The sequence below is a fragment of the Cottoperca gobio genome, chromosome 12, assembly GCF_900634415.1.
Source record: "Cottoperca gobio chromosome 12, fCotGob3.1, whole genome shotgun sequence".
In the NCBI taxonomy this organism is placed as follows: Eukaryota; Metazoa; Chordata; class Actinopteri; order Perciformes; family Bovichtidae; genus Cottoperca; species Cottoperca gobio.
In genome coordinates this window covers 17,486,406-17,510,565 of record NC_041366.1, presented here as the reverse complement: position 1 = coordinate 17,510,565, position 24,160 = coordinate 17,486,406, and the positions used below count along the sequence as shown (strand labels likewise).

At 38.9% G+C, this 24,160-nt stretch overlaps 2 protein-coding genes across 2 annotated transcripts in view; one reads left to right on the top strand and one right to left on the bottom strand.

Annotated features, from left to right (window-relative positions):
• The window catches only part of sbno1 (strawberry notch homolog 1 (Drosophila)), a 13,647-nt gene extending 1,738 nt beyond the window's left edge, over positions 1–11,909 (bottom strand). The window contains 34 exon segments of the mRNA XM_029444560.1: positions 1–1,101; positions 1,654–1,847; positions 2,135–2,211; positions 2,310–2,447; positions 2,571–2,657; positions 2,757–2,851; positions 3,082–3,133; positions 3,135–3,229; positions 3,354–3,428; positions 3,582–3,681; positions 3,772–3,843; positions 3,943–4,055; positions 4,207–4,342; positions 4,968–5,099; positions 5,192–5,361; positions 5,455–5,619; positions 5,706–5,909; positions 6,059–6,210; positions 6,298–6,395; positions 6,481–6,663; positions 6,771–6,924; positions 7,011–7,116; positions 7,208–7,343; positions 7,499–7,660; positions 7,756–7,846; positions 7,962–8,095; positions 8,627–8,787; positions 9,112–9,208; positions 9,317–9,417; positions 9,751–9,886; positions 9,984–10,211; positions 10,334–10,429; positions 10,518–10,637; positions 11,677–11,909. The exon segment at positions 1–1,101 is cut by the window's left edge and continues 1,738 nt beyond it. Of these exon segments, the coding sequence (XP_029300420.1) occupies positions 959–1,101; positions 1,654–1,847; positions 2,135–2,211; positions 2,310–2,447; positions 2,571–2,657; positions 2,757–2,851; positions 3,082–3,133; positions 3,135–3,229; positions 3,354–3,428; positions 3,582–3,681; positions 3,772–3,843; positions 3,943–4,055; positions 4,207–4,342; positions 4,968–5,099; positions 5,192–5,361; positions 5,455–5,619; positions 5,706–5,909; positions 6,059–6,210; positions 6,298–6,395; positions 6,481–6,663; positions 6,771–6,924; positions 7,011–7,116; positions 7,208–7,343; positions 7,499–7,660; positions 7,756–7,846; positions 7,962–8,095; positions 8,627–8,787; positions 9,112–9,208; positions 9,317–9,417; positions 9,751–9,886; positions 9,984–10,211; positions 10,334–10,429; positions 10,518–10,637 (4,203 nt within the window). The 5' untranslated portion in view covers positions 11,677–11,909 and the 3' untranslated portion in view covers positions 1–958.
• A 2,837-nt stretch (positions 11,910–14,746) lies between these two features.
• Positions 14,747–19,193, top strand: kmt5aa (lysine methyltransferase 5Aa). The gene is made up of 7 exons (XM_029444835.1): positions 14,747–15,009; positions 16,317–16,461; positions 16,775–17,060; positions 17,180–17,267; positions 17,562–17,621; positions 18,485–18,675; positions 18,887–19,193. The coding sequence occupies exons 1-7, from the start codon at positions 15,001–15,003 to the stop codon at positions 19,095–19,097; spliced, it is 990 nt and encodes a 329-aa protein (XP_029300695.1). The 5' UTR covers positions 14,747–15,000; the 3' UTR covers positions 19,098–19,193.
• Positions 19,194–24,160: the final 4,967 nt, after the last annotated feature.

Sequence of the window (24,160 nt, the reverse complement as noted above, 5' to 3'; positions counted from 1 at the left end):
TCTTGATGAACAGCAGGAGGAATGATCACAGCAAGAAAAAAAAACTGTTTTAAGCATTTGTATGATTTACACAGATAATTGTGAACCTACCCTTTAATGTTACAATATGGATAAAGAGGAACAAAATAATGAAGTTTGAAATTTAACAAACCAAGGAATTTTTATACATTTTTAGATCCATGTACAAAGCAGACTTGTCTGTGATTATGATGCAATTGGATTCTGAGAAATGATTTACAAGGGAATACAACGACTAGTGATAATCAGAAAATTACCAGCACGTATCGCTTTCCCTGTAGTTAACTGGACTAATGTTCTGCATCACCTTTTCTAATCAATCCAAGTGAATCATGTCTGAGGAGCGCAAAACTAAACAGTTTTAATCATATATTAAAATGAGATTGTAGTTTAGCATTAAATGCCAGTTTCTTCAATGAGTCCAATGTAGTTCTCAGACTTTCAACACGACAGTGTTCTTTGTTTCATCCACCTTTGGTCTGAACCAAGAAAAGAAGTCTTTGCTTCATACCAGGTAGTCCGGACTGAACAGCTTAAAGCATGTGTGAAGAGTGAATAACTCAGCCACAGGCCAACATGCCCTCTAAATTTCAACTCTGTCTTGATCAATATATCACAAATCTTTTCACTCTGAATGTCAGAGGACAAAACATCACCCAACAAAATCTCTCTAGGTGAAAACAGGAGTCTCTGGAGATTTAAAAAAAAGAAAAGAAAAAACCCTGAAATCTTTTCTCTGTACAACCACTGCTTTACATCTGAGAATCACCACAGCTTGGTGTGACACCTCGGACCCTCAGAGACAATTGGGGGGGCGTGACGGTGCAGAACAAGGGACAGTGGTCCTGGAGCCTGCAGTGCAGAGATAGAGGCTCATGAGTCAGATCCCTTTAAAATGGGACGTGAACTTGAGACTGGATTTAACGCGGTCCACCCTAAACTATGTGTTGGGTGCATGACTGAGACTTTGGGGATGGAGCTGCTGCCGTTTCTGCAGCTCTTGCACAGCGAGCTGCTGGCTCTGGTCCGACGTTGACAGCTTGTTAATTAATGCAGAAACACAGTTCACTGGAATGATGAGTCCTGTGAAAGAAAGAAGGAAAGAAAGAAAGGGTTGAGAATTAACTATGAGCCTATACTTAGCCTGTAAGACCAACAATGTTGACGTATACAACACTTCCTTAAAAAAGGAAATCAAATACACTGTCGGTACAGTAAATATGAAGCTGGAAACCTCACTATGATGGTAGACAAGCCAGAAAATGGTCCTGCTCCCGTTAATCCAAAACATCTTTTTTTTTCTCTCTCTTATTAGAGCAGCATTAAATCAGCAAGGACAGTGGGACAAAGAAGGACATCAAGGTACGACTAGGAAAAGACTATAAAGAATATTTCTTCTGTTTCAGTTCTGATAGAAATTGAATTTACTTTGCCTCACACAAGTGACGCCATCAGAGCTGCCATGTTTTACGAGCCAGCGACATGAGATTTAGTATCAGTGTGACCTCGTGTCCGAAAGGGGAATATAACGATATAATGATTGATCTCATCTCACTCTGCAAAAAAGCAAGTGAGCATATTTCCCAAAATGTCGGAACTATTCCTTTAAAAAAAGTAGCAGTCCTTCAAACTTACCAACTATCCTCTGTCCATCTTCTGTTCTGAGGCGGACAATCTGCACCTTCACATTGGTTCCACTGACCGGGGTAAGCACTTCCTCCAGTTCATTCCACACACTGAGCACCGAGCCACACAGAACGTAGTACGTCCGACATCGAAGACCAACTTCACACTGAAGACCCACTGAAGCTTTCTTACAGTTACCCCGCCTTTGGACAGAAACAAACATGTACTTAGTTGACTGATCAAAGTTAACAGAGAAGCATTAGCTTTAAAAAGGATAACGCTGTGGATATTCTATATTTTGATATTGTAAACAAATCCCAGGAAAAGACAGAAAACATCAAGTCTTTCAGCACTTTCACTTCCCCCGTTTCAATCCCAATGTGCTCCTACTGAAGATGTTAATCTATAAAAATCGGGTCACACATGTAAAAAAAGAAACATAGAATATGACCAGCCTTGACCTTTAATAAAGGATCTTAAGTGCACGTACCAATATGCATGAGAGCAGATCTTTGCTGACGACAGGTACTGGTCAGTCCAGTGCTGCTTGGCGTCATCTGACAAAACCTAAAAACAAAAGTTTCAAAAATTAATTTCATGATTCACCACATAAGGTATTAAGTGATCTTCTTATGGCAATTTTAAATCAAAATAATGATAATAACCTTTTTAAACTTCTTCTTGATGTCTGTGTACGTCTCCAGTTTGAGTTGTCTGCCGGTGTTCGGCCTGTAAACCAGGAAGAGCCTCTTCTTGGGGTTCACCTCTTTGACCAGTATGGCTGTTTTCTTGTTGTTCCTCATCTGAAAACAAAATATAAAATACTCAAAAAAGGGGAACTCCACTGATTTACATATGCAAAAATCATTTAAACTTGAGCCAGTAGAGTGTAACCACACAGTGGAAATGAAGCAATCTTCTCATACCTGGACATAGAAGCCATCATCACCTCCATTCTGATCTGCCCAAGCATGAGTGGCTTCCTCCCACGACATCCCCCTCTCCACACCCACCTGTGAAAAGAGATACGAATTCAGTTAATGTTACTGCAATCTAACCATCGTCTTAAGAGGAAAAGAAGGTCAAATAAATATATAAGTTTATGAACATACGTTGTAGAGCTCCACATGTCCTGATGTGGTGTAGCCCGGTGTTAGGAATTTCCTGCAGTCTATCTTCTTCACCTTCTCATCCCCAGAGCCCAGATCTAAATGGGAGGACAGAAAGCAAATCATTTTTTACTAACGTCTGATACCTTTCAGAGCCAAAGAGGCGCTGATATCCAACCTTCAGGGCAGACAGATGGATATGAACAAAGTGATTTTCTCAGAGGAAAGCACTTTGAATAATTTAACACAGTAAAATGCTTTCTGCCCCAGTTTTGCTTCTGTATTTGTGACAGCGGTTGAATAATAAAATGAAGGATGAACATCTTACCGAGAATGCCCATGTCATATCTGCCATTCTTCTTGGCTTCCTGAATAACTGCATGCCAATGTGTCAGAAAAGTACTGGAACAAGGCATTTTGCTGCTGGACCTCCATACCCAAAATACGGTTCAGGAACTTCCCCATGTTGTTGTAGTCTGCAGCAGAAACAAAGTATGACATGTAGGGGAAAATGTCCATAAAACTGTACAAGCATGGCTTCGTCACACTTAAAAGAAAGAACTGTTGAACGGTCATTTCTTTTAACAACTTTAAAATCACCTTTGTCCAATGACATTGCGCCAAATCTGTCCTCAATATTTATGAGGCCCACACCTATTAATCCACATTGAATTTCTACAGAAGAAAAAAACGGTTATTGACAGACAGAAGTTAAATCGGCGGATAGTTACACAGATATCTACAACAAACAAAAATGGGTTGAGAATATTCTACCAAAATCTAAATAAATGAATTGCATTGTTTGGAATAACATATAAGACAAAGTACCTTTGAAGAAATCTCCTTTAAAGTTAGAGGCTGGAGACACTAATGGAGAGTCTAGCTTTACGATCGACTTCATCACAATTTCCAGAGCATTTCTGCCATACTGTAGCAAAGATAAACACGAGTGAGTCACTGGCAAATACAGACACTACAAATGTTCAGAACGTCTGAGAAAAATGCTTGATGTGCTTACTTTGTTGTCAAAATTAAACCTGCTGAGATCTCGAGTTTCTGTTGCTCTTCTGTCTCCGTGAGTGAGAGCGCCCTGTTACAAAGATTTAACAAATACAGCCGATATTTAATATAAATGTGAAACTTCCTTTAACTTCCGATGTTCTCGATTATACAAGCAATTAGTCCTTACCAGGCTCTCTAGTCTTTTGGCAACGATGGACGCAAATCTCTGCTCTCCTGCAAGCTCCGATATAAGGAAGACATATTCTGGAGCTGTGACCTGGTTTGACCTGTGAGTTCTCCCTGTGTCCAGACAAACAGAGCAGAACGTTTGCTACATTTTGATATTTCATATATTTTGTGTGAAGACTTTCAGACCCAAACCGGCCCTTTGTAAGTACAACAGGATGAATTTTGAGTTGTGCCTTTATAGTGGAGGATAATATCGACTGACCGAACTGCTGTATCGCTCTGTCTGCGCTCCACGGTAGCTCCAGTGTCATGTGGACTCTCCGCCGCTGGTTCTTCACTCGACGATCGGCCTGCAGGGATATACCGGAGCTGGCAGCTTCCGAGATGATGGCTATGTTCTGGTTGAAAAGAAAGATAAATCACCATTACTACTTTCAACATACAAATGTGGAATTAAATGCAGTTATTCTTTTCTATTTATTAAAGTTTGTCAGTCCTGTCCAAAGTAAATTACTTGGTTGGCTGGTCCCAAATGTTAAAATGTTCCCAAAGTTAATACTGTAAAGTATAAAGTTTGTCACAACTAAAAAGGTCAAACAACCTCTGCTGTGTTTACTTTGCTTTAATTGTGCTGGTGTGAAATCTGTCAAACACTGGAGGAAACTAAACAACCGGACTAAGACCAGCAGAAAAGCGACTCTGGTGTTATAAGAGCGAAGTATACGTTTCCACTGATTTATCAGAAATTGAAAAGGAGCCAAAACAGATGCGTGTTCCCTACGCCTTGGAGGCTGACTGGTTACAGCGCATGACGCATAACTTCAACATTGTCTGTTTGATTCCAGCAGAGGACCTTTGTTGCACGTCATACCCTTCCCTTCTCTCTCTCCCCCCCGTTTCCAGTCAGACTCTTCTCCATCAACAAAGCAATGAAGGTAAAAATGCCTCAAAAATAATCTTTTGGTTCACTTTTGGTAAAATAAATAAATATTTTCTCCATTTTCAAAATAACTTTGCCTTTACCTTCTCTCCATCCATGAACCTTTGCTTCTCGGTGAGATTGAGTATTTCCACAGGGACATCCAGCTCAGAGCGAGATTCATAGGTGATGGTGCCATCGTCATTGCTGACTACGCGACCTTTGCGGCCAGTCATCTGAAGCACAGTTGAAGATACAGTGAAGGGAGATAAGATACAAAACAAATACTGATCCAGCTTTAAAAAACACCGGTCACAAATGTTTATACCTCAGCTACGTTCTCGGGTCCTCCCAGCTCATCTATCAGCTCGTCCAGAGTGTTGGGAGGTAGATCCTCTGCTAGATCATCAAGTTTTTCCAGCAGATCTTTCTTCATTTTCTGGGCATTTTCCACTGCGTCCTGACTTGTTAGGCAGCTATCCTGACTCTCTACCTTGACTTATGAACAAGTAAAAACAAGGCAATTATTAACCCTCACAAGGCTGAATCAGTGTGCTGTAATCCTGCTTTGCAATGCGGTATTGTACTTACCTATGGCAGGTGTGCTGGGGGGGATAACAGGGGCAGTGAAAGCAGGCCTGGTGGACCCCAGCCCAGAGGCTAACAAGGCACTTTGAATGCAATCTGGATCAATACTCCTCCTTCTCTTTTTCTTCTTCTTCTCCTTCTTTGGTTCTTTCCTGATGAGCCAAGGATCTAAAACAAAAGGAAGGCATAATGTTTCCTGTAAACACGGAATTGGATATAAAAAGAAATCTTCCACAATCCCCTTCAATTCTCACCATCTTCTTCATCGTCATTAGACTCGTCTCTGAATGGGTTGAAATCATCATCTTCGTCCCCCGAGCTGACAGATTTGAAGCTGTCGTCACTGTCTTTATCAGACTCTCTTTCTGACTCCTCCGACTGGCTCTCCTCGGAGCTGGTACCCGACAAACCACCATGCTTGCGAGGCTTCTTTTTCGACTGATTTTTGATCTCAGAACCTGGAGACATGATCAGATGCATCGAAAAGGTTTGAACAGCACATGATTCTGGTCAGGAGAATTGAGTCACAAGGCATTTTTAAAACAAAGCTATCTGTTATTTCACGGAGTAGACTTATATAGTACTTTAAGCTTAAAATCTTTATTACCTTTCCTTTTCTTGCCCTTCTGTTCTGGTTGTGCTGCAGTCTCACTGGGAGAGGGAGTCTTCTTAGCTGAGAGGTCGATACCTAGCAGGGTGTAAAGCTTCTGTCTGTCTGGAGCTGGAAAGTGCTTCTCAATCAGGGACTGCAGCACACCTCTACAACAAAACATACTTCATTATAGTGACAAACACATTATTCGGTTTCAAGTCATGCGAGAAAAATCATTTTTAGCCGGTCCGTACTTTGCAGTTGACACAAAGTCATTGAGCTCTCCGCCTCCTTCCTCCAAGGCCTCAAGTGTTCTTGCTTCTCCAGTGGACTGAAGACCGATCACCACACACTGCAGAGGAAATATATACGACATTAGAACAGGCAGCACAACATGAACGGTTTCAGGACATCACCGAGTAGCAAAAAAAACCCACCTTTCCATTTTGGACCTCCTGTCGGGCCAGCTGGACCACTCTGCGGACTTTGGAGGCAATGCAGAGGTATTTGAAGAACCTCTGGTGCGCAGACCAGAACTGGCCCCACATGGACTTCTTCATGCGCTGCTCTGCATCCATCAGGTTCGCTGCCTGTTGGAACTTCTCACGTGCAGTCACCCACTGGGAGAAGCATATGAAATATAGTTAGTAACTACAAGAACAAATAAATTAATCACAGCAATGTACTTCAAATATATTTATTTTTGTACGTATTTCAATGTGCTTACCAGCCTCACAGATTTGTTGTACATTTTGATGTATTGCGGAGTCAGGGGAACTTCCTCAATCTTAAAAGTCACACCTGTAAAACTCAACTGCCTTGCAATGTACATCCCCCTCAGTTTCATGTCCATGGCTACTATCTCCATGGCACCAACACCTCTGAAATTAAAACGTAAATGTTAAGACATTAAGACCTGTCAAGTCTATGGAAGTTTGTTTTGTCACATACAAAGAGAGAAACTCACCTGCGCTCAACAGCTTGGATAAAGTTGGCAAATTCTCGGAAAGGTGTTTTATGCCCCCAGATGCCCAGACGATTCATATAGGCCATATTTCGCGGTTCAGAGGCACCTAATTAGAAAAAGTACATTTTCAGAATTTACAGCGTGTACACTGCCAATCCATTAAAAAAAGATAATTCAATGCGATTACATTTACTAACCTGTAGCACTTGCATACACAACCCGAGCCTTAGGGAGTTTGTTCTGCAGTTCCAACACGGCAAGACCAGTTTTTGTAGGTTTGGATGATCCGATTGGACAGACATTTTTGGCTTTGTGACACTCGTCATACACGATCTCAAGACATTTGGTTAAGGAAAGTCATTACATGGAGAAGATGGTCTAAAAGGATCTTGTTCACTTTGATGCATTCAAGTTAATTTAGTTTTATACACATGAAAAAGACAATGTTACATCTATTCTACCAACTGATGGCCACTTGAAAAGGATACAACTCCGTCAAAATCCTCCCCACACCAGTGGAGAAGCTGTTGAAATCTGGTCTTGTACTTCCCTCCTGATTGGCTCTCTCCTATCAAGGAGGAATAGGTGGCGAATATCACACCTTTCTTCACACTGCCATTGTGTTTCGAGGAGATTTTCCCATATTTGAACTGAAAAAATGTAACGCGTAATTGACTCACACTTGACATTTCAAAGCATGGAAACACTTCACCGTTTTCTTCTTTGCATCATGAACATATCCTACCTTGTTCAGTGAGTGAACCTGGATGTTTTTGGCTCCTATGTCCCTTAAATCCCTTTCAGCATCATACTTCAAGTCGTTTGAGACACTAAACCTGAACAAAAGAGGAGAATATATACAAAGAGTTCATTTCATTGGCATAACATTAATTTGAAATACAATAGTTTGTAACTCTGTTAAATATAATTTAAAGGATTTGGGGTATTTACCAAAGTGATCTCTTCCTGCCTAAAAGGTAATTCTCATGGATGACGCCTGCAATGGTCCGGCCTTTCCCCACACCCGCTCCATCTCCAATCAAATAGGCAGCTCGATCACCACTGGGGAGGAATGTCTCATGTTGCTATAATACACAGGGACAAGTAATGAACAATTCAAGTTGCACATCTTTGCCTTTAAAACAACTTGAGTCTCACAAAGTGGACACACAAAGCCATGTTAAAAGAAATAACGTTAACTTAATTTAAGTACCGATTTTGATTTAGTCTCTTTATGAAAATGTATTTTAGGTCGCATTTGATCATTCGTTTTATTTATAATATATATTCTTAATATACATTTTATTCATGGCGCGCTCTTTTCCAGACTAGAAGACGCTTTCCATGACAAATTAAAATCACAAGAGCATAATGCATTCAAAATAGCACAGGACTCATAATAAAATATTAAGTATGAAAAACGATGCATTTCTAAATTAGTAATGATTTGCATCTTTCATTTCACAGAATCACTTACATTTTGTTTGTCAACAAAAAAAACATTTCGTCATAGTTCTTTATTTCTAAAGGTTACTTTTAATTGTTTCTTATATTCGTTATATAAATATAAAGAGTTGTCAACGAGTATTTTTCATCATAAAATGAACACTGCTTACCTGAGCTGCATATGTTATTGCCTCAAGCTGCAGTGCAGACAGGCAGCCACGATCAATGACTTCTTCTGAGATGGATAGTCTGTACCACACATCTGGAGGGTTAACACTGGACAGGGAGCTGGTCTCCACCACAGGATCTGGATGCCGCTGGCCAATCTTTACTGCATTGAAAAACCGACTGATCAGACGATGAGCAATTAACAATAGCAGTATGTATTTTGTTTTGATTGAGTGCCATCTATATAGAGTGATACTGCTGTAATCACTCAATGCAGTTCGTTTTCATTAAGCCTGAGCGTAGCACTGCTCCTCAATTGTTTTCACAGCGGCTTGGTGAAGTACAGCTACACATATACTAAAAACTATCCTGACTTGCCGTCAGAGACCTTTGTTGTTTTCAAAGAGGGGTGTGGCTTGAGATTAGGAAACAAAGTATTCTGCAATAAAATACTGACATTGTAAACCGACACAACAGTCATACTTACATTTCATTGGCATGTACTCTGCATATGTCTCAGCATGACCCAACTCGTCCTCCTCTTCCTCTTCAGGCTCATCCTCCTCCTTCATCCCTGGGATTTTCTGTCAACAGATTGACATAACCATAATTGCCAATTGGCCAAAGGTGCCTTTAACATAACACATGGCAGCATTCATAGGCTTTCTAAAAATCAATATTATAATACTTACCAGAGAATGTGAAAAGGCTTGCATTTTAACGTCGTCATTAATCCAGATCCTGGCAGCATCTTTACCCAACACTTCCTTCTTGATCCCATTGTTCATTTCACCTGAAACACCAACAGACACCACAGTTCAAGTACTGACAAGTGTTCATTTTAAAATGTTACAATTTGGACCAACAGAAAATTGGCTGTTGATGCTGAGAACTATGTTTCTCAAGCAAAAATGCCATCCCCTTGTTAATGCTTCTTAAATGTGAGAATGTTATGCTTTTCTTTGTCTAATGTGATAGCCCATATCAATATTCTGCCTATTTTCAGATTTTTTTATACATCATGACATTTTGCTAAGTAATAATTAAAAGTTAAACGATATTGCTCAGCCCTAATGGGGTAACACACAAATCTAAATTGCACAAACATCAAATAACAAATAATGACCTGTGGCTGTTGCCGTTGCTACTGGTGGAGCAATGTTAGATGGAGGCTTTAGCCTCATGAGCTCCATCAGACTGCTGCCCTTTAGACCAGTGCTCCTCACATTGCCAGTCCGAAGGAGGTCTTTCAACTGAATCTGCTAGAAAAATTCAAATGAACTCAGCATAACCAAAATAAATTATTTTCTCTGTGCAGTTACATCCTTGAGATGGTATCCATGGTTTCCACAAACATACCTGATCTCTGTTAGAAGGCACTACTGTGGACACTGAAGGAGGAATACTTGTGGAGGAGGAAGTCAAAGATCCTCGCAGGGCTGAATTAGTAACATGGACCACTTTGGTGACAGTTATGGTATGTTTGATGGGGTTTGTAACTGATTGTTTGGTCACAGCAGCTCCTAGTGACGGCAACTGATTCAGCTGATTTAAGACAAACGTGGTGGTTGATGGCTGAGGTTTGTGCTGTTGGAGACAATGAGCAGAGATTTTTATTTTATTACACACACCACAAAACAAAATATCCACTGCAACATAACATTGTCTTCAATAGTTAATTATGGGAACTTAATGCTCTGTAATCTCACCCTGATAGTAACTATAGGGACTGGAGCTGGATGCTCATTTCGAACAATTTCCAATGACTCTGTCCCACCGCCCTCCAGGGCACTGATGGAGATAGACTAGAAGAGGACCAGAAATCCGAACATGAACATATAGTTCTGAAAACATTAATAAATTACTTCTCCATGAGAACAAAGACCATCTTACTTGCTGGGTTGTAGAGGGCTGTGCAACATCCTGAGAATCAACATCAAATAGGCCAAAATCATTTGGACAAATACCACTCTCACTCAGGGCAGCCAGCAGTAAATCCTGTCCAGGATCCATCTGCAAGACAAATATACATTAATAAAAACAATGATAAGATTATACCAAAAAGATTTAGGGAGGTAAAATAATTAGTTGATTACCTGACTACACAAAACACATTGGCATCAATTTTGATTGTCAATTACATGGGACAATGTGAAAAATGATCAAACCGTTGCAAGTTACAGCCTCTCAAATTGTGAAGATTTAAAGCTTTAGTTTAGTATTTTTTATGGCTTCAAACATTGCCAAAAAAACAATCTCTCCTTGATAAAAACAGAAGAGAGATATAAGAAATGTAAATAAATCAGATATGAACTAGCCAATGTACAATTTTTAATTCATCTCAAAACTGGGTAGATGATGTACAAAGCACAAAAGAATCTGAACAGCATTCAGGAGATTGTTCTAGATTAGAGATAGCCAGTATATATTTAGGGGGATAGGAATGTTAAAAAACAAAAAAAAGGGTAAGGACAACTATAAAGAATAGATGTTATCTATCAAATTTTTAATAAGGTGGCAGACAGTGACTGAGGTGTGATTATTATTGTGTATGAAATGTTTGGACATTTTTGTAGAGCCTAAAGGGTTGCCTATTGGAATATGCTGTGTAAAAAGGGTAGGTGTAATAAGCTTTTGTACCTTACTCCTTTTCGGCCAATTAATGACTTTATTTTGAAAAACTGTTAAGGAATCAAATAAATTACTACTGCCTCTTGGAGGAACCAGATGTAGCCAACAACCACACGCACATCAATATTAATAATAATAATAATAAATAGGTTAAATAATTTTTGGGGTAACCATGATTGAAACAACCAACACATGCAACCTCTAAAAAAATGCATGAACCAAAAATAACGAAAGGGATATTTGGACCCACATGTATAGAACACGCATGGTATCAAACACGGAATGAAAGGTAAACTTTGAAGCTCCGTTTCCATAGTTTACATTCAGTATAAAAAAAGAACAACGTTTTGTAGTTTAACTGTAACACACACGTTATTTCAGTCTAATGTAAGAAACACAATAAACCTATTTAAATGTTCACCTCGCCGTATCTCCTCCTGCAGCGCACTCCGAAAAAAAAGGTAAAACAAATAAATACTAAAACGTAACACTGACTCGAGATGACTAACTTCACTCCAAATAAAGAGAAACGATAGCAATATGAGAGTAGGACATTTCTCACAGCAACGTCTGCACTCCAGGTCAGACGTGCTCCAAAGTGACCCAAAACAAGACACGTGTTTGCAATGCCCTGCTTTGGTGCCTTCAACTTCCTGGTCCCTCTGACTCAAACGCCCCCAGAACTCCTCGATAGCGCCACCGGTTCATAATGTTTATACGATCAAGGATATTATGTATGATGGGAGAATGCATTTTGATCGCAAATACATTTCAGTGTTCAACATGGCTAATTTGGCACCAGCTAACCCTTGACTTGCACACTGTCATGCCAGCTAGCATGTTTAACTGGCCTGGATGGAGCAGGGTGACACGGCTAAACTGTGCTAACGAAAAGCTAACGTACTCAACCCAAAGGCACTTTCACATTCATTTCATTGACACGACAGTGAAGCCACAAACCTTGATGCTAAACATTGTACAACCAACTACACATTTAAGAAAGAAATCTCACTGTGTGTCATTAACGGTCACCACGGTGACTTGCCCACAAATGTCAGTTAGCTTTTAACGTTATTCCCCCCGTGACCACACACTAATATCGCACACTGTATACCTGTTAGTTGCTTATTTTTTTTGGGTTTAACATAAGAGAACACCGTGTTGACATCAAAACGCAACAAGTTTTGGAAGACAAGATAAAACTTAATTTACCCGAAGGGAAATCGTTGTGCCGCAGTTGCAATACAACGTGGGGAAAGTGCAACTACATAAGAGTGAACTTGAACTATTTCCATTATATTCCAAGTGCCTTTATATTTATGTGTGCCTTTTATGTTCAATGTGAAGTGTATGTTTTTAAACGGTAGGTGGAAGATGCAATTAACGTATTTGTAAAAATAAAAAAAATGAAACCGTTTATGGTGAAGAATTAGAACATAAACAGGTTGACATGGTGCAATCCAAAGCTAGCTTGTTTTAGCTAGCTTGTTACGTTGGTTAGGAGTTGCTGTTAAAAATACGTTAGCCAACTTGTATAGCACTAACATTAAGTTTACAAAACACCACCGTAACCTACAATCTCAGGGTGTCCTTCCTTACCCTTTTCCACCCACAGCAACTGGGCTCGGCGGCGGGGTTTGGCTATCTGCTCCCTCGCATTGTTGTGATGTTGTTGACGGTGCTCCGTGTCATTGGTGTTGCTAAGCTAACATTAGCAACGAGGAGTAAACGTAGACCTTAAAATTGAAATATATAATACTTCCTTTATAAGTATTACCGCTCCAGGACAAGTTTGTGTATTTTTTAATCGGCGCGTTAGCGTTAAACCCAACAGATCCCCATGCTGAAATCAACTTACTTGACAGGTAAACGTCTGCTCTCTCGCCGCTCCGGTTCGGCAGTTTGTTGTCCTCTTCGCTCCGCCGCGCTCACGCCATCTTTTTTTATCAAACGCTCAGCCGCATGCTGGTCACGTGACGTGCAGGCCCGTTTTCGCAGTCAAACTTCTCGCCCAGCGTCGGTGAAAACGGGTCTCCGGACAGCTGCGGGACGTCCCTTTCCGACAATAAACCGATAAAAGCGAGAAAGTTAGCATTTCTAAAACGTTAGCACAAACGACAAACATAGCAGAGTCAGCGAGCTAATGCAACATCACGTGACCCCGCGAGATATTTGTAGGAAGTGACGATGAATTCTTTTTTCTTCTTCGCTGTTCTCTTCCTTTTGGTTTTTCCCCCCTTCTGCTTATTTTTTCTTCTTCTTTTCCCCCTCCACCAAATCCAACTTTTATTTTGTGCATCTTCATCCTCGTGTGTTAATGTTATTTTGTTATTTTGTCACTAAATTTGTATTGGTTTATCCCCCCCCTATGTATTATGGATAAGACATTATGGTTGATTTATTTATTGATTTTAACTATAGAAATGGAAGGCAAACAATTTCAAGGGATAACATGTCAAGTGTAAATTATTTCTAACATTGTCCCTGATGACATTGAAAACAGGACATACAATCCCACATAACATGTACAGAATCCCTAAAATAAAAAGCAACAACACCAAGGACATCCTACAAATGAAAAACAACAGAAATGAACTTCAAAACCAACAAACAAAGCACTAAAAGCGTTCATAATAACATTTAAATAACATATATATATATATACAACACAATACAATTTAAAAAAAGAAGAAAGGAAATATGCCTAGGACCTGCCTGTTATATTTTACTTGGTCATCGTACCCCAGAGATTAGCCTGGATTTAAATTGACCCAGAACTGACCTTTCATTTATTACATATGAAAGTCAATTAACTAAAATATTGTGTTAACATTGCTTAACACATCTATTCCCTAAGGTAATCACATATGTATTATAAATGTACATACATTTACATTCACATAGCAGGATTAGGGCCTCTTCTGAGTTTAAAGTCAGAATTTTTACTTGATTCTGAGAATTCTGCAAATAAAGTATTATATAATGTATTATATCACACATTATTATGATGAATTGGAAATGTCATGAACCAAATTGCTTTACTATTGACAATTCATGGATGTATTAGTTAACCTTTATTTAAACTCGGAACTATATTTAGGTAGAGACCTCATTTACAATACAGCCCAGTAAAATGGAACTGGCTGCCTGCTGCTCTTTGAATATGACCATGGAGATGATGGACCCTGAATCTTTGTAAGATCATATTTGGAAAATAGGCTATATGATTACATTGTATTGCAATTTATCTGCACCTTCCCAACCCCACAACCCCATAAATACATGTTTGATTTTTGCATTGTACACTATAGTTTTATTACTAGACAATAATTATTGATGCATTCATGTGTATATTGCATTAATATTAAATCTGGTAAATGTGCACGTGCATTTACTTGCAAAAATACAGCAAATGTCTGTATATTAGGTGATATTTGAGCTCATAAATAAGGGAAACGCAGTACCGCTGTCGGCCCACAGGGGGCGACATTGCTTCGTCTCCGTCTCCTTCATTTACATGGAGAAAAATGGCGGAGAGGAGCTGTGGAGGCTGCATCGGCTGAGCTGCTGGCAGTTTAAACAACAACAGACGGGCACACAGTCGCCGTGGAAGGGGGCCGGAGTGTAGGGAGGGCACTGCCGTGTGAGCAGGGCGAGGTTAATCTCTGAATTTGCGGAAATTTTCATTTATATTTTGTCTTCGAAACGAGAGAGCCGAGCGAGGAGCCACGAAAACAAGTCGGACATGAACGGGGTAAGTTTGCTTGTTTTAGGTCATAACCGCCGTGCCAAAGTATCGGAAACGAAAGCTAGATTAAGTGGATTAATAACGCTACTTTCTTTGATATCGAGACTAATTTGTTTGTATTAAAAAACATATTAAAAATTAACCGGTATGTTTATTTATTTTTAAACTGTGAGTTAGTTACAGTAGCTTTTTGTTGAAGAGTGCTTTGCTAACATTAGCTTTACGTTACATGTGCCTGCTAGCTGAGCACATAAACATCATTTCTGACTTAAAATGACACCAAGAAACAGATATTTGTCTTTTTGAGGCTGATGCTTTATAGTTTTTGAAAGAAGCTGTTGAAGTGCTTCTTTAATTTTGAGTGGATTTGACCAGTAGATAATGGGCCAAGAGGCCTTTGAATTTAAAGGGACTGATGGGAGAGTTGATGTGGGTGTGGAGCCAGCATGTTCCCCTCCTCAGGGCCCCACCCACACCACTGCCGGACGTTTATACAAGCACTGTATTTATACAAGTATTTATACAAGTACTGCACTTAGTACAGTTTTATCGTAGTTCTTTACTTGAGTATATCTATTGTATGTTCCTTTTTTATATTTTCATTCCACTATATGTTCTACTTATGTATATTACAATATTTTAATTACAACTATTCATACCCTTCCTGTCCAGTGAAAACCACATATCTCCAGAGTTGTTGATTTGTGTTTGTTTGTGATAGACTGAAGGATGAGTTGAGAACAGTTTCCTACTTCTTAAGCTAAATAAACTATTTAAATACCCTGGATCAGCTGGAAAATGTATCATCACAAAGCTGAAAGCAGGGCTAGTTGACTTTTTAGAGATACGTGGTTCTCACGCTACAAACCTCTTATAATATAGCAAATATAACAGGGATTTTGTAATTTGATGTACCCTTTTTAATCTTTACACTTCTATAGTATTAGTTATGTGAGAGACCAACACAAAAAAAATGTATTAGAAAGATATTAGACATGTATTAATTATTAGGGTTAGGGTTAAATAAAAATATTATTATTTTTTCATACACACACACACACCGTGTTTTTTTCTTCATTCTATATCTTTCTTAATTTATTTGAGTTTGCGTACGTTTCTTGATTAAATGCATGTTTTGTCAGCTTATACACTTCACTATGTGTTCCTATGGGTTCACCATGTTGTGTTCTGTTGTACTTGATTTATTTTTTGGAAAACTGAAGCATACAGATGTACCAACTTTGGACAGAGTGCCAATAAAATAGACATGGCAGGAACTTTGGACTAAATACATTTTCTCTCTGCATTCACAGGAGATTGTATGCAATAGCCGTTCAGTCACTGTCTTAAGCTGCACCAAGTCCATATCAGCAGTTCACAATGAAATCAAGCTGACACAGGAGGGAAGGTGCTCTCCAATATGCTTCCAGCAAAATGATTCTCGGAGGCTGGGAGAGGGTAAGTATCTTTGCTGCAGCTGATGCGAGTAGTTTTAATGTGTAAACACAGGAGAGCAAACCGCTAAGTAAATACTTTATTTATTTTGGTAGATTATGTAATTGTAGGAAGTGAGAAGAAATAGAAACACAAAATGTCTCGTCTGTCTAAAATGGACACTTTTGAAAAAGCTGCTGACCCCATTTTAGTTTGAAAACTTTAGTTCTTCCTCTAGTATTTTCTGCTAAAATGCTTGTGTGGACGGATATGGTATAAGTGTGGATGTAGCCTGAACCAGGATAATATGCTTAATTTATTCCCTCTTTCCTCCCAGGCAGGAGAACAAACACCATCAGCTCTACACCAAAAGACTCAAAGAGTGATTTCCCAGAGATGGAGAGCAGCTACAGCCAGTGTTCACCCTGCTGGTCAGATGAACAGCCTCCGCAGTTCCACTGCGCTCAGACCTGCCTTCGTTCCCCCTCCGAACTCCCCCTGCCTCTGGGTAACAGCTTATCTCACGCTCCCCTCCACGCCAACAACAACAGCAGCGCTCTCCACAGCCTCCAGAGGAGAGGAGTCCGCCTCAAGGTCAAAGGAAAGAAATCCACGCTAAGAATGTACGCACATCCCGATTATTGTACATTTTTAAAGGAAGAAATCGTATCAAACGACGATTGTGTGATCGTTATTCCTATAGTTGTAATAGTTTGTGGTTGATTCTGTTTTTCAACAACAGTGCAAGCGGGAAAAACTCCCAAAACCGAAAAGTTACCGACTACTATCCAATAAGACGAAGCTCAAGGAAAAGTAAAACAGAGCTAAAGGTAAGATGGAACTACTTCTGTTGTACAACATAATGTTTACATTTGGTGCGATGGCTGTTTAAAGTATAGTTGGACCAGATTTTAACATATTGACATGAACATAATATTTGTTTCTGGCTTAATTTAGCTGAGTTTGACCACATTTAATCTGTAAATAAATTCAATCTTAACTTAATATTTTGTGTGTGTGTGTGTTACGTACTGTATATGTGTTAGTTAGTGGCGTGTGTGAGAACGAGAGGAAGAAATCCAATCTGCTCTTTATCATTAACGCCATATCATGTTTGTTTCCAGTGTGAAGAAAAGAAGCTCATCGATGATCTCATCACAAAGGGAATAGAAGAAGGAATGGAGGTACGTATTATGTCTTTGATCAAGGCTAATCAAGCTCTTGAAGTAAAGACACTCACTCTGTTTCACACATGTGACAGCATCCGTTTCACACTTTGCTCTCACTCAAAAGGGCGTGAAAATGTAATCGAATAAACAAAACCTGCTCCAAGTGTTGGAGGAACATCTGAGTGCAGCTTTGAAGTCATCACATGATTAATCTTAATTTAGTTGCATTTTGCCCAGTGGTATTGGTATTTTTATCTTTTTAGAAAAGATAATTTAATTTGTGATAAATCCTTAATATTTCCAGTAGCAATTCTGTATAATAGGATTAATAGTTTATTAGTAATAATTAGATAACAGAACATTTAAACCAAATGTGGAGCAGGGAAGAAATTCTGCTGCTGGTAGCTGAGGTGTAGCTGAGGTGTAGCTGAGGTGTAGATGAGGGTGTAGCTGAGGGTGTAGCTGAGGTGTAGCTGAGGTGTAGCGGAGGTGTAGCTGAGGTGTAGCTGAGGTGTACCGGAGGTGTAGCTGAGGTGTAGCTGAGGTGTAGCGGAGGTGTAGATGAGGTGTAGCTGAGGGTGTAGCTGAGGGTGTAGCTGAGGTGTAGCTGAGGGTGTAGCTGAGGTGTAGCGGAGGTGTAGCGGAGGTGTAGCTGAGGGTGTAGCTGAGGGTGTAGCTGAGGTGTAGCTGAGGTGTAGCGGAGGTGTAGCTGAGGTGTAGCTGAGGTGTAGCTGAGGTGTAGCGGAGGTGTAGCTGAGGTGTAGCTGAGGTGTAGCGGAGGTGTAGATGAGGTGTAGCGGAGGTGTAGCTGAGGTGTAGATGAGGTGTAGCGTAACGCTTTGTGTCCTGATGAAAACCTCTGGTGCTGCGTTCTGTAGGTGCAGCACATTGAAGGAAAGGGGAGAGCGGTGTTTGCCACTCGGTGTTTCCAGAAAGGCGAGTATGTGGTGGAGTACCACGGAGACCTGCTGCAGACCCCCGACGCCAAACAGAGGGAGGCCGAATACGCTCAAAACCCTGCCACTGGCTGCTACATGTACTACTTCCAGTACCTCTGCAAAACATACTGGTATGATAAATCATGTCCACAACATTTAAACATATCGGCTGATGAGATGTTTAGTAGTTAGCTAAAACATGAATGACTTTAAAGCTTCCAATTGTGGTTGATGTTTGTCAAAATAATGCATACATTGCTTTATTTTCTATTAATAGAAGCCGTTCAGGTGTAGTGAACATTTTCCAGCACAAAGACTGACTGTTTGTTTTTGTTCCGACAGCGTGGATGCCACAAAAGAGTCCGGTCGAATGGGTAGGTTGATAAATCACAGTAAAATCGGAAACTGCCAAACCAAACTCCACGACATCAACGGGGTCCCTCACCTCATCCTCGTTGCCTCTCGAGACATCGACGAGGGCGAGGAGTTGCTCTATGACTATGGAGACCGCAGTAAAGCCTCCATCGCAGCTCACCCGTGGCTCAAATATTGATCCTCGGAAAACAAAAAAAAAAGTACAGTAATGTACAGTAACACTTGTGTTTCTCATTAGCTAGTGTACAAAATGCCTTAGAAACAGAATGTGTACCCTTTTTGTTCAATAATGAGGGGGGGGGGGGGCGTTATGTGTTCAGGGGGGTTGATGGGGTACTTATCACATTTCGATTAATGTCGATCTGCCTTGTCAGATGACATCTGTACTTTTATTTATGTGTATATGAAACATTCTGGTTGTTTTGCAGCACATTTGTTTTGTACATTTTGTATTACCTATAGACCGATGCTTCTACAGCATGTGGGTGGTAGTTAATGCTCTGCAATTTTATACTGCGTTTTTCTTAATTAGTAGTTGGATACTTAGCAATACCTATAAGGCCCCAGAGCCCTATTTTGGATCAGCAAGAACTATGAGATGCAAATTACAAAATATATTCTTGTTCAAGTGGAATTTGATTTCAGTCATCAAAACTCACACAATCTACCGTTTAGTGTAAAGGTTTACCAGACTCATGGTTCAGTTGGCATTTTTGGTACTTGATTACAAGAGAACATGATTTGACACGAGGAGTATTTTACTTGTTTGAAGTGTAAAGTAGTGTTGAACATACAGGCTTTAAGGATTACATGGGAATACAGAAATCAGTCAAATTAATGATTTCTTTCTTTTTCTTTCCATGTTTCTTTAAACTATATTGTATTTTTTAATATTTAAGATGCACAAAACATATGAATTATCATGTAGTAGAGTTATGCTAACACCTACACTATATTCGATTAAAAATACAAATGTATACGAACGTTTATTAACTAAAGATATACTTCTATAAATAGAATTAAACAATTAACAAACAAACAAGAGTTTTAATTTCTCCATAATCTCGACTGGCTTATGTGATTATCTTTCCCTTTTAACTTAAATATAAACTGTTCACTGTCTATATTACTGCACTATGTAAATATATTTATCGGCTTGCTGTTGCAAACCCAAGAGTGGTTTAAAGGAATAGTTTGACATTTTGGAAAACACATTTTCTTTCTCACTTTCTTGCAAAGAGAGATTGATTTCATTGGTTGTATATCAACGCTAATCAGGGCCGTGAAGCCGCCACATCGTCATTAAAGTATCCTAATAGCCTCGTCATCAAGTCTTTGTTTGAGCCAACACAAAACTACATACAAGAAATGGTACATTTAACATAAAAAGTCTTAATTTCTATCAACAGATGTGAACTTTTACAAGACTTTTTATCTTGACCTTATGACGAAATAATAATAAAATAGATCCTGACGGAAATGTTAATGTTAAAACTACCAAACTTGAGTTCATGTCATTGAAGGAGAGGAGACTCATTGGTGTAGCCAAGCTTTTTATCAATGGAAATGATCACAAGCTGCCCTAAACGGTTCCCAATCATATAAAAAGTTCTGTTTCCAGTGCTAAGCTAACCATCCGCTGGCTGCAGCTTCATATTTAACGGAGGTCAGTGCTGATCTGTTCTACTGGCAAGAAAGCACATTGTGTAGTATATTTCCCAAAATGTCAAACTCTAAACTAACAAACAAACAAACAGGTTAAAGCGTCTGCTGGGAAAGCACATGAAAACGTTCTTTGGACAGCAAAGTCTTGCATTTGTCTAACGCACAGACACGCCGGCAGCCTCTGCAACACGTCCTGCTGTGCCATGTCTTTGGTGAACTGTTACACTCCTTACTGTACATTGTAGATCTTTGCAGGTTTTCTACACATCTGTTCTTCCCGCTCACAAAACATTGTTTATATTGTTCCATGTGAAAGTATTTAACAGCCGAACCGCTAACAGGTCATTATTTACTTTGTATTTTAGTAGCTTTTTTTCTTCCAAATGTGTTTTTGTATGAATTGTAGCCAGAACGTAAAATATACCCCAAGATGCTCCCATTTATCTGGATTTATGTTTGATTTATCTTCATCTATGAAATCACTGAGAGGCAAATTATTATTCTTTTAGCTAATTGGTAATAAGTGTGTATATAGTATTTTTTAAAGGAAATTACGATGACAAATCACAGTGGCACCCCATATATCTAATTTATAATATAAAATCCTGTTGTGATGCACAGCTTTGATTAAATCACTAATTATAAACTAATGTACCACAGACAAATGATCGTATAGGTGCTGTGTGTATTATCGCTAGAATCTTAAATTATGATATATATTTTTAAATGATGAGTTTGGTATCATGTTCGGGCGCCGTCTTAAAGGAATATTTGGACGTTTTGGGAATAGAGAAGCAGAGAAGAGTAGTTCCCAAAATGTCCAACGATTTTTTTAAGCTCTCTGAATCTAAATATTTACTTATTTGTAGCAAAAAAAATTGCTAAAAAGTTTGGCTGTTGTACCAAAAGTGATCCATCCTCTCGCTACATCTCCGTGGCTGTTTAGGTTGTACAGATTTTACATAAGTGTTCAAAAATCACGAATGACTTCTTAAAGTTTCCAAAAAGATTCAGTATATTATTGAATTCCAGGATTCTTTTTGATTCCCTGTTTTAATGTCGTTCAAATACCATGAAAAAAAAATAAATAAAAAAAAAAAAGCATCGTCAGTGTTAACACGAAGAGCCGAGTCACATGTGTGATAGAAAGTACGTTTCAGGAAACCTTCGACCTTCCTTCAACACCTCCAACAGTAGCATTTGTTACACGTGTGAAATGTTTTCATGTGAGCCTTTTCTTAAACATGTTACATTTTGGATTATTCCATGTTTGTTTAAATGTAAAAATTAATGGAATAATACCAGAAGGGGCAAAACTGACCTGTTGGCCATTTTTAGGACATAATAGATCTTTGCTGTTGTAGCGTTGAATAAATCTTAATGCTGGGGTTTAGGCATCGATGAATAAAGATGTAATATGCAAGTAACAGGCGTTGTTGTTGTTATTTCTCAATTCAAGACCACAAATCAGTGGGCTAAAAACATGCTCAATTATTATATATAAGTATAAAGTACCTTAAATGTGTACTTGAGTAAACGTACTCCATCACAGCTGACAGCTAACAATGAAAAAACAACAAAAGTCAAACATGACAGAAGTTTTATTATTGAGGAGACACGTTTGAATAAAGACAGCTCGTTTAATAAAGCACTGATCAATTCATTACATCTTTTAAAATCCAGATCAACACTGACTTAAATAACACGACTTGTTTTGACCACATTTCCCTTTTAATGAGTCTAAACTGTCCGGATCCCTTTGACTTCCAGAACTAATCTACAATATGAAGTTTGTCTCATATGTGTGTAAAACTGCTGCTTTAACACTTAATCATAGTGTTCCTGTGCTGTTACATTCATTTATTCGACCTCGCTGGGGGAGTATAAATAAAGATAAAGAAGTGCCACTGCTATGAACACACAGTATTCCCTCTCGGGGGGGGGGGGCGAACACATCGGTGTTAAGCATGAAGACGAGCAGTGAAAAGCAGCAACCAGCGATTAGCATTTTCTTTAAATACAAATGTAAACCACACAGCTTTATCAACTTCTCTGTCATTTCTGTCAATATTTAAATGTCATGATTTTATACTGCATTCATATAATAATGGGAAGTTTTTCTTCTTCTGTGCAAATTTTAAACGTAGCTTTGAAACCATGTTTACACTTGAGGCCTTGTAGAAATGAGTCAACGTGTACACACCTTTCTACTAGGTATTTAATAAACCTACACTTACAGGTGCATATTGTGAGTATTTCCTACATGATGTGTTCTACAAGATATCTGGGGCACTGACGCATGAGAAACATATTGCATAGATATGGCACAGTAAGTTCAGGTTGTTTTTGTTTTGGTCTGATTGAATTGTTTTCGTTTGGTTTGGTCGAGGTGTAACGGTGAACACTGAATGTTTGTGTTTAACATTAAGAGAACATATAGTGTTCACTTCTTCCTGCTCCTTCTCAGACAAGCAATACATACTTGTATTTATTAAGAGTTTGATGTACATGTTTGCTGTGCATTATTGTTTTCCTCCTATAAAACCTAAAGGTAGTTTTACAGGTGATGCTCTTAATGGTGCCTCGCTCAGAGGTAACACGTGCAAAGAAACAAAGTGGATTTATACCTAATAAAATCTCATATACTGTACATTTTAAGTTGTAAAAATGTAAATTTACGGGAATACACTCTTTGATTTTAAAGGATAATGCTGGTGTTATTCTTAATTTGACTTATTGTCAACAAATCTCATTAAAAGACCAAAATCGTCAATACTTCCTGACTCCCCAAGTCTGTCAGCAGCTCACATTTACTTCTACTAAATGTTTGACAATATAAAAAATATGATGCCACCTGATGCATCCTTTAGTCATGCTCTAAATACAGACAGGAGCGGTACAATAGCTTCTCCTAAGTTATGTTGAGAAAGGGTTAAGAGGTGACGTCTCTGGAGTTTAATGCTGACGGGCAGCTTTTTGAAATCTACTTATAATGAGTCCCGAAGAGTTAAAGGTCGTGAGGCATCACAGATTATAGATTACAGGCGACTGATTTACTTCTGCATCTGTTTGCTAAATCGCCACAGAGGACGTCTTTATATTATAACCTGCAGGTTTGAATAATTACATAATGACAAGTTCTATATGGAGGACAACTTTGGCAACGTTTGAATTAAAAACAGACTTTGTGGCTCTGGATTGTGGAGATTAGTCGTAGTTTACACACTGCATGCATTGCAGTGTACATTGTGTACATTGTGTACATTTCCACCAGGACAAGAAGGAAAACAGATGAAAAGTTATGCATGATATCAACCTTTTTTTATGAGATTAAAAAGGTAATTTACGAGACTTTTTCTCCCCAAATTTACATGAAATTATTTGTTTCTCGCAAATTTATGACTTCATAATCTCAGAGAATATCCACATTTTCTTCTCGTACATTTGTGAGTTTGTTTCTCGTAAATGTACCACTTTAACCTCAGAGAATAAGTCATTATTAAATCAAAATGATAAGATATTAAGTCAAAATGATGAGGTATTAGGTAAAGGTTACGACATACTAAATCCAAAAGA